Raw genomic sequence first — 10294 nt, 5'->3', positions numbered from 1 at the left:
CTCTAAAGAAGCATTTAAATGTACTAGTTCATTGCTCAATAAAGTGAAGGAAAGTGTCAGAAACTATTATGGGCTGTGAGCAGATGTATTTCACCGTACGTTACCAGCGTTTTTCTCTCGGTTGCCGGGGTCGACTCAGAGGCGCCCCCTAGAGCATGCCGCTACTATAGAAGTAAAGTGACCGTAAATCGGGCGTTGAAATGCAAAGTGGCAGCGCAAACTGGAGGACAAAAGGTCAGACAGACGGTCGACATGAAATTCGGGGTCAGTGTGGATTACACTTAACAGTTTTATTCGGAATATTAAGACAATGAAGCATAAGCCAAGCACCAAGAGACAGCTACATGTGTCATATCATATGGCTCTTTAAAAAAAAAAATGAACAGGTTACACTGGAAAACAACTTGGTTCCCCCCCCCCTCGCTGAATGATGGTGAAGGAGATACACAGAAAACACTGTGAAACGTGAGTGATGCCATTTACATGCTCCGAATCCGAAAGGCGGGAGGAGGAACCGGGACGGCGATATTCGTCCGACGGCCCCGGGGGGGGGGGGGGTTTAGTAATTGGTGGGGACGAATAAGGCCGTCCGGGTAAACCGCGGTGCTTTGGAGAGACAACCATTAGTTCCCATCATTGTCAAGTCTTGCCGCCTTGGCGCTCACGTCCCCATAGCAACCAATGTGCACGTTCAGCATTAAAGTGACAGAGGATTGCAGCCGTTCTCACGCTCCGCTCCGCTCCATTGCATATTAGGGAGAAGTTCTGATGAAAAATAATACTTCTGTCATAAATCCTTTACCTTTGCATATCGCACCTTCAGAGCTGATTTTAAATATATATGGGAAGATGAATCTTTTTTGTTTGTTTTGTCCTCTAAGGGATAAAAACCATGTCATGAACTCAAGTTGGGGGATGGGGGGGGGGGGGTCTATGTGATCCAGAGCAGATCCGCTGGGTCCGAGTGCAGCCAAACGCTCGGTCCCTCCAGGAATTCCCGATGGCAACGTGTCCGGGATTAAATCCGGATGGTGGGTTTTTGCCCCCGGCCGTGGAATCGATGAGACAAAGCATCGAGTGGGTACTTTGAAATTTCAAAATAAAAGCATCTTTAAAACTTTTAAAATCTCAACAGAGGGTTGGCACCACCAGACCGCGTCCGCAGAAACCTGGAGCGACCGACCGAGACGGAGACGGGTGACAGGTTCGAGTGTTTCTTGATGGGGCTTTAGGGAATCCGGTTCCTGATCCAATCAGAATTGTCTAAAAACCGTCAAATAGGACATTAAAATAAAACCAGGACCGATTTCGGGGCACATTAACCTCACATCTGGGAGCTCTCGTGTCATCCGTCCATGTCACACACAACTCATGGGGGCAGAAACAGAAACGTCGTGCTGTCCAAGTGCGGTCCGTGTTTACACATCCCTGGCTTTGGGATGGGGGGCGGGGCGGGGGGGCATGTCAATACCTGAACTAGTGCGATGTGTGCAAAAACATGTGTTCCAGACAGCTAACTCACCGTAGTCGTCTCACACCTAAACCTCTGGCTGTGTAACTCCATCATCATCCTACAAGTTTCCTTTCAGGTCCCCCCCCCCCTAAATCTACAGATTATATGGCAAACATGTGCTACGGTTAATGTCAGATATTTCCCATGGGGAAAACCGAGTCCGGAGGGTCCGGGGGACTCTCCTTACAATGGGCCTGCCTGAGAATAAAGGGCGGAGGTGGGACGGGGCAACGAGGTCGCTGTTCATAGGAGCGGTCACCCCTCACACTGGACTCTGCCGCCCCCCCCCCACCGCCACGGTGACCCTCTGTGCGGCTGGGACCGGACACCAATCAACACACACAAACTGCAGCATATCGGAGGCTGACGGCACCTGAATTAGTGTTGATAAAAGGAAATACTGACTATTTGAAATGTCTGCAACGCACACGTTACAGTATAGATAAAGTTAACAACTCTTATCGGAACAAGCCGTTAATCCCGTCGGTGGAATTACACGTCCAAGGACACTGACGGGAGTCCGTGCGCCCCGCGTGGCCGACCCGTCTTGGGTCAGAAAGACCCAAAACAGGCAACGGCGTCCTGGAGGAGGAGTTTTAGCTAAACCAAAATGGTGTTCAGTAACTGCTAGAGGCGGATATCAATTCACACTAACCAGTAAAAGAATTCAAATGTTTTACAAGCTCAACTCTTTAAAAAAAAAAAAAAAAAAAAAGCCCGATTGTGATCATGATTGACAATGAACCGACTTCCATAAAATGTTTTTAGAAGATCACCCTTGACGTTTGTGGCCTTTTTAAGGTAGGAAATTCCAGATTTGTGGCATCGAGGTGAAATATTTCTGCAGTTTTTCCCTGATCCTCAGAGGGAACCAGGCTGAAGAGAAGCGGTGCTGCCGGAGAACGTTTGGACAGTTTCGGTTCGGCGTGTCGCTAACAAAACCTGATAAAGTGCACGGATCGAGCTTGAGCACAAAGACGCACCCTAAACCTATAGAAAGGGAAGGTGAAGCTCCGGGGAGACCAATGAGACGGCGGCGCTTTAAAGGGAAGTTCCAGCCCCGTCGCACAAGCTGCGAACCAGGAGAGAGAGCGTCGGCTTGTGTTTGTGTTGATGGTGACGTCAAAGTTTAAAACGATTTACCACCGCGTGGTCCGCGAAGGGATGCGTCACCTTTTAAGAGCAGGCTAAAGTCGCGGAAACAAGCGAGAAACTAAAGCGTTGGCAGACGCGGGACAAAGAGAACAGAAAAATACAGGCGTGGTCAATTTTGTAGTGTTCCTAAAAGCAGCCACTGTGATTAAAAAGTACAGATTTTGAGGAAATGGCTTTGTTCGCCTTCGAGAGGCAGCGGGTTTTTCGCACCGGGGACGAGAGGCTGCAGCCAATTCAGGGACGCAACGACCTTGTTGGCTGCCCCGGTATTCAGACTGCACCGGCGAACGCCAAATGAAATTAAAGTGCTATTTATTTCGACCCTCTGAGCATCTCTGAGCATCGGGGACAGCAGCACAAACAGGCCTTCCAAGAACCCGACCAGGAGGTGGAACCTTTAGTACCCAGTGAAACATCTCTCCCCAAACGGGCTACAACGGCTTCACAACGGCGTCGCGCCGTCCTGCCACCTGCTAAAGCTGACGGCGAGTAAAACATTTTAAAGCGTGTGTGTGTGTGTGTGTGTTCTTTTTGAGTGCAGATACACACCACAGGCAACGCCGCCCTGGTCATCCGGCCTCAGCGTGGCGGGAAACTGGAATTAAATCTTCGTCCGGGGACGTGAATTTTGCTCGTTCGTGACCGGGGGCGAGTGTACACGGCACTCAAACATGGAGGGGGGGTGGAGTTGGCTGGCTGGGGGGGGGGATTTATGCTAATCCCCAGAAGCGTAACTACCTGTGACAGCTGGTCAATATTCCCACCGTGTCATTTACGTAGTGATCTGAAGAGGGTTGAGGGTTCGATTCCGTCACAGATTAGTGGATTTAGGCTGACCTGGTAAACCGGCGAGGCCGTTTCCGACGGAGACAAGGGGGAAGTGGCTGCTGGAGGTGTTTTGGCTGGGCACGCAGACCAGCGCACAGCTATTTAACGGGGTTATAAACCAGTCTCAGGCAGGACACAGTAGATCATTTCTATTTAAGGAGTCGCTAACATTAACATTACTCTTGAGTAAGCACCTGATTTCCCTGATCCGTGACCCTGGCGTCACGACCTCTCGCAGCTGATGTGTGCAAAAAGAGAGCAACGACTGTGCCTGGGGCGGCGCCGGTCCCGCCGCGGCGCTGTCAGACGCCCTGTCAACACACACGCGCGTTCATAAAAAGGAGAAGCGAGTAACCTGGACAACAGAGCTACGCGGTCTGTGATGAGTTTGGAGGCATGCGGGCGGGTCTACGGACAGGGTGATGACGTGGGGTCAGGCGGGCGCCGAGCACGTGGCGAGAGAGAGAGAGAGAGAAAACCCACAAAGTGACCGAGACGATCGGGATCGTGTCTTCCGTCGCTCCCGGCTGAAACACCCTCAACAAAACATGTGCTTGCCAGACAGCGTTATACTGAATAAAGTCGTGATATCCTCAGGTGTGAGTAGTAACTAAAGCAAATTAGAGTGAATCGTGTGTAGCTCGTTATATTTACTTTTCATTCCCCACCAGAGAGAGAGAGAGCGCCATGTCCCTTTAGCCTCTAATTGGCTAATGAGGAATTTCTAAAGTTCTGTAATCCTCCCGCAGCGTGTGTCATGGGGCGATGGAGAAGTCCCCTTCATTTGACCTTGAGTGGCGGTTCCCTCTCCAGCCAGCGGACTCGTACTTTCTGTTTATAGTGATACTCCTTCAGGAAGTCCTGCAAGGCGGGCGGCAGCGGCAGCGAGCCGATGCCGTCGTACGTGGTCCAGCGGCAGATGGCGGCTCGGGCCAGGTGCTGCAGGCCGAAGGGAAAGGTCCGGTGGAGAGGCACAGTGAGCAGAGGTTCAAAAAACATACAGGCGCTGGGGTCCTTGTAGTGCTCCAGCAGGCCTGTGACAGTGGAAGAGTGGAAAACGCACGGGTCGTGGGCGTCGAAGCTGAAGTTGTGGTTCCACTGCTCGATGCGAGCGTGCAGCGAGCGGTTGTAGCGCCGGAAGCTAACGGAGAAGAGGTAATCCTCCTGGGCCGAGTCCCGCAGCAGGAAGGTGCCTTCCGGACGGCCGTCCAGCAGGGCCTCGGCCTCGTAGCGGTCCATCACGCCCCAGTAGCAGGGCAGGGCTGTGATCTGCAGCAGGTCTGGCACCAGGCAGTGGATGTAGTCTATCTGGGTGTGCACCTTCCAAGGCCCGGTCTGCTGCCGGCTCAGGTGACCCTCCCCGGAGGCGTGCCTCTGTTTGGGCCTCCTCGCCTGCAGACACAGGGTGGTGGAATCTTCCTCCGACTCGCAGTCCTGCGCCGGCGCCGCGGCCCCCAGCCCCTGTCCACAGGGGAGAGACGCCGCGACGCCGGCCGAGCCGCCGGACCCCGAGGCCCGGGCTTCCCCAGAGGCCTCTCCCATGCCAGGAGCCATTTTTGGTCCCAGTTTGTAGAGAGAGGAGCCTGGCACTGAGGCCTCCAGAGTGTGGATCTGCGCGTTAGGGGGCGGGTCCACACCTTCCTCGATGCTGAGCCTGCGGCGCTCGCGGAGACGCTCTTCCTCGTCCTCCGGGGAGGGATGCGCCGGGTCGAAGGCGTCCAGCAGGGCGGTGGAGGAATGCGGGCTGACGGGCGCCGTGTGCTGCTTGATCAAGTGCCACTTGAGTGCAAGGTCGGACCCGGGTGGGAAGGGGCACGTCTCCAGCATGAGCTCGGTCAGGTGGATCTTCCTCTTGGAGACGACCGGGCTCCTCGCCGAGCGGGCGCGTCTGTGAGCGGGCAGGGGTAAGCACAGGCCGACCGTGTCGCTCAAGCGCTGGCGCAGCGAGCGGGCGTTCAAGCCGCGCCCGCCGCACACGCCCTCGCTCATCTCCTGGATGGAACCCACGCCGCAGCGCCTGTCCCGGCGGTTCCCGCTCCCCCGCACGCGTCCCGACCTGCGCTCCGTCTCCAGAGAACTCTGCGTTTTGGTTGAGCACGAGTGTTTTTTCTTTCCGCCCCACGGAGCGTGCCGGGAATAGGAGTCCCTCCTGGCCAGGGGGACCGCCCCCACGTCCCCTCGGACATCCTCGCTCTCCTTGTCGATGGTGATTTCTACTATCTGGGGGACGTTGGACACACAGTTATGGTGACGCCGCCCCGCCGATGCCGCCGGCGCCGGCTGGAGTCTCCGAGACGGGCTGGAGGCTCCCGATGCCGCGGCCCCGCCCAGCGTGCAGCGGACAGCGTCCGCCTCCGGCCCGCTGTCCGCAGGTCCCGGGTTACTGTTGTTGTGGAACAGCGTCTGGCATTTGCTCTTCAGGTTGCTCCACATGGTTCCGCGGTGGGAGAGGACCTGAGCACAACGGAGGACAAAAGTCAGAAACTCACAGGCGGAGAAACGGAAGCCCGCGCAAAGAATGTTGGCGTCTGACGTTCCACGCCGCCGTGCGTCTAATAATTAGACATGGCGAGAGTGTCGGGGCGGGAGCGCGTGCCAGCCGTCCTGACTGGAGCCGCTCCGGAGTTGCCAGGCAGACGTGCGGAGGCACAAGGCCGCGGCTATAAATGAACCCGGGATCTGCTCGCAGCTGATCTGCTGGTATGTACTGTATTACAGAGCCAGTCTAGACCTGACGAGCGCCACGCCGCGCACTTTGGCGCACGCCATCGGGCCGCTTCTCGGGTGTTGTTTGATTCCAGCCGTTTTCCCACGTGCGACCGGGTCGACGGTATAAATGAGCATCATAATGAGCTTTATGTTCCTTAAATACTTAAGAAAGACCTTTGATGTCTGCTGAATGTCAGCATTTCTTTATTCTTTAATCATAAATGCCGTTTTAAAGGGTTTAAAGGAAAACGCCGAGCAGGTTAACCAGCACTAACTCTGCTTAACATTAGCGGTCTCGTGGGGGGACACCGTTCAAACCCGTCCCGCTCGAGTGGGAGGCACCATCATCCTGCAAAAAGAGGGTTTTTAATTGCAATTTCAGCATAATCCTGCGACTAACGAGTCATTAACAGCACGCTGGACGGACATCAGTGCAGAAAACAACCCTCTGCGGTCCAAGTTGGAAGCAGCCACTGGTGAAATGGGGAAACAGCTGCTTTGTTTACGGCTCCCTTGGAAAACAGACTGAGATTTCAACCCCATTTGGACCCTTTTTAAAAAAAATATTTTGAATGAAGTGTTTATAGGGAGCACGTTATTTCTGCTTTGGCTGCTTCGAGCTGATTCTAATCAGAAAATCGGCCTCGTTATTAAGGCCTGGTACCTTCAGGCTTCGGGCGAAAACACCTTTAAACGCCATCAGAACCAGATGATCCGGCCGGTTCCACATCGCGTCTCATTTTCGCTCCCAACGCGACGTTTCAGCTCGCAGCAGGACGGCGCTGCGACTCGGTTCTGTGGGAGCTGAAACCGAAACCAGCCGCAGCCTGCATCTGCCAGCAATCGCCTGGTTTTCTGAGCGTGCACGGCCCGGGCCAAAAGGGCGACAATCAGGGCTGGAGCGGGGTGATGAGGCCAGGGCTGAAGCGGACCGGCGGCCTTTTTAACCCAGGTATGTGCTCGCGTCCTCGTCTCATAACTCACAGTAAAATAAAAATAAAAAAATCCCCTGGCAGATTTTGCAGACAGGCATTTTAAAAACATACCGACGGCGTCACGTGTCGGAATTCTCAGCGGATTCCATAAAACCTGGCGGCAGAATTCAACCTAAGCGACCCGCGGACGCCGGGAATGCACGTTCGCGATGTGGCCGGACGCCCTAAAAGCTGCCCCGAGACAGAACCGGCGCTGGATACTGGTGCTTTCTCCGGCAGCCCAACACACCCATTCTCCTGGGATCAAGTTGATTTAACGGAGGGCTGGAAAAGAGAGGAGATTACAGGAGGATGCCTCTGCAGCTCAGACCAGAGTTAATGAGATATTTGCTGCCGTGCCTTCTCAAAGATATGTGCCACAAAGAATGCTGCATGCAATCTTTAAATGAAGGTGTTAAAAAGCGGGAGACTAAGATCTTGATTGATGGAATGGTCTGGAAAGACATTTATTTTTGACTTGGAAAGAAAACTTTAACGACACGTTAATACGCTGTTACTATGCAGCAGCACATCAGCAAAGCTGCTGTGTGTTGCAGAGTTAATAACAAGTTGGGTTTTTTTGGGTTTTTTTTAATAAAAGGAGTCAAATAGGTCAAAAAGTGCTGCAGAATCCATGTTGCCAGAGTTGAAATATTATCCCAACATTCCCGAATGAGCCTCTTCGCTTGGGTGATTCATGACCACAGAAATGGGACAGAAAAGCGAGTTTATGAAGCGGGAATAACTTCTTGTATCACTGTCACGACCACGAAACGATAAGGTTATTACAGTTTCTGTGTGGGAATGGTTGGAAGGCCTTCGGGCTTGCGGAGGCCCCACTTTTCTCTGGTACCGACCGAGTTGGAAGACACGCTAACATTTTGACACGTTCGCTGCTAAATGTGGCCTTGGAGGCTTGGCGGCTCCGCCAGGAGTACAGCCATTTACTCAAAAAGTGTGTCCAAACTGTTCCCCTCCCTTGGAACCCGGCGCAGGTTCCACACGGACCAGCGGTCCGGCCGGGAGCTGTCAGAGAAGCTAACGGTTAGCATCCCCCTGAGTGGACCTTCCAGCGGTCCAGCTAGGTTAGCCCGTTAGCTTAGCCTGCTAGCTTGATTTTTAAAAAAGACGCAAAATATCAACACAAATAGACGGAGAGCTGTTCTGGGGCTTCGACGCGCCGAGTAGACAAACCCGACACGCGGGGGTGTAAATGCGTGTTATTCTGGAAGTTATATCTTACCCGTTTGTCCTTAGAAAGCTCTATTCAAAAGCTTTCTTTGTCTGCAAAAAATGGCTATTGAGAGAAGTCAGGCATACATCCCCCTTGCGGACCACGGTGTCGGATGAAAGCACAAAAGGTCCTCTGATGCTTGACGGTCTCATCCCGGATACTTTTAAAAATCACAATTTAAACACCTCCCAAAGCGCCTTTTAAAAACAAATCACGGTTGAAGTGCGGCGGACCCGCACTCTCCACCATGGTGAGGGGCTGCTTCTCTGCCGCGGTCGCTGCTGCTTCCAGCAGCCAATATGACGGCGATTCAGCAGACGGAGAGCCAGGGAAGGCGGACGGTGCTCGGCGTGAGCGGCCCCCGGACTGACAGCGGCCCGGTCCAATGGGAAGGAGCGGAGAGCCGGCTGCTTCCGACCGACAACGCGGAGGGGGGAATGACGCGCTCCGGATCCGCGCGACGGGCGTCTGACGTCACCAATGAACGGAGGGGGGAGGGGGAGGGGTTTCCCGGAAACGGGGGAAGGGCGGGAGGGGGCGCAGCCATGACGTCACCCAGGTGAGAGGAGCAGCAGGTGGGAGGACAAGCCGAGATGTATAAAGGACAGCTGTGGTCAGGCTGCTGTGTCCACCTGTCCTGCGTCGTCTTCATCATCGTCATCGTCAGCAAGATCATTAGACTCATACAAAGTTGGACATTTAGAAGACCGACGTTCGGTTGTGGACACGCGAATGGACACGCGTGGACAAGCTTCGAAGGGACGAGAGGAGACGGAGACAGAAAGGGAGTGGAAGAGGCAGACATTGTCCTCCACTATAACCAGTCCATCTATCCTCTCTGTCCCACTATAACCAGTCCATTTACCCCCTCTGTCCCACTATAACCAGTCCATTTACCCTCTCTGCCCCACTATAACCAGTCCATTTATCCTCTCTGTCCCACTATAACCAGTCCATTTATCCTCTCTGTCCCATTATAACCAGCCCATTTACCCTCTCTGTCCCACTATAACCAGTCCATTTACCCTCTCTGTCCCACTATAACCAGCCCATTTACCCTCTCTGTCCCACTATAACCAGTCCATTTACCCTCTCTGTCCCACTATAACCAGTCCATTATCCTCTCTGTCCCACTATAACCAGTCCATTTACCCTCTGTCCCATTATAACCAGTCCATTTACCCTCTCTGTCCCACTATAACCAGCCCATTTACCCTCTCTGTCCCACTATAACCAGCCCATTTACCCTCTCTGTCCCACTATAACCAGTCCATTTACCCTCTCTGTCCCACTATAACCAGTCAATTTATCCTCTCTGTCCCACTATAACCAGTCCATTTACCCTCTCTGTCCCACTATAACCAGTCCATTTACCCTCTCTGTCCCAGTATAACCAGTCCATTTACCCTCTCTGTCCCAGTATAACCAGTCCATCTATCCTCCCTCCCACTGTAACCAGTCAGTATAAACGCAGGAGTGCTGTCTGACACTGGTCCCAGTTCCTGGTCCCAGTTCCTGGTCCCAGTTCCTGGTCCAGTCATCGTGTGTCACAGCTCCAAGTAACTCTGAACCACGTGACGTGTCTCAGAGGAGCCCTGGCGTCCTCGTGCGCCCACACATGAGGTCATGGTGAGGAGCATCCAGGCTGACACACAGCTTACTGGGAGGCGGAAGTGGTGTGAGTAATGTACTGGTGAGCGTCCCCCCCAGGCTGATCCAGTTAGAGCTCATGGAAGCAAACCAGACGGAATCACAGCCAATCCTCACGTGGCTGCTGCTCACCGTTGCACCACGAGCGCCATGGCGATGGCGATGGTGATGGACACCATCAGGCCTCGTGAATTAACTATAAACTATGATAGCATTTGCTTTTATTTGTGA

General features: G+C 53.6%; 1 protein-coding gene across 1 annotated transcript; it reads right to left on the bottom strand.

Moving 5' to 3' along the window:
• Positions 1-275: 275 nt before the first annotated feature.
• socs5b (suppressor of cytokine signaling 5b) lies at positions 276-8842 on the bottom strand. Its single transcript, XM_057048340.1, has 2 exons — positions 8423-8842; positions 276-5950 (listed from the first exon to the last, which is right to left on the bottom strand). Exon 2 carries the CDS (start codon positions 5927-5929, stop codon positions 4277-4279), a length of 1653 nt encoding a protein of 550 aa, XP_056904320.1. The 5' UTR covers positions 5930-5950; positions 8423-8842; the 3' UTR covers positions 276-4276.
• Between the last annotated feature and the right edge of the window lie 1452 nt (positions 8843-10294).

The sequence above is a fragment of the Takifugu flavidus genome, chromosome 11 (genome assembly GCF_003711565.1).
Source record: "Takifugu flavidus isolate HTHZ2018 chromosome 11, ASM371156v2, whole genome shotgun sequence".
NCBI classification, from domain to species: Eukaryota; Metazoa; Chordata; class Actinopteri; order Tetraodontiformes; family Tetraodontidae; genus Takifugu; species Takifugu flavidus.
This window is presented reverse-complemented; position numbering and strand designations above follow the sequence as displayed.

Coding starts and splice junctions, on each gene's coding strand:
- socs5b (XM_057048340.1), bottom strand. CDS start 5,929: ATGTGGAGCAACCTGAAGAGCAAATGCCAGACGCTGTTCCACAACAAC.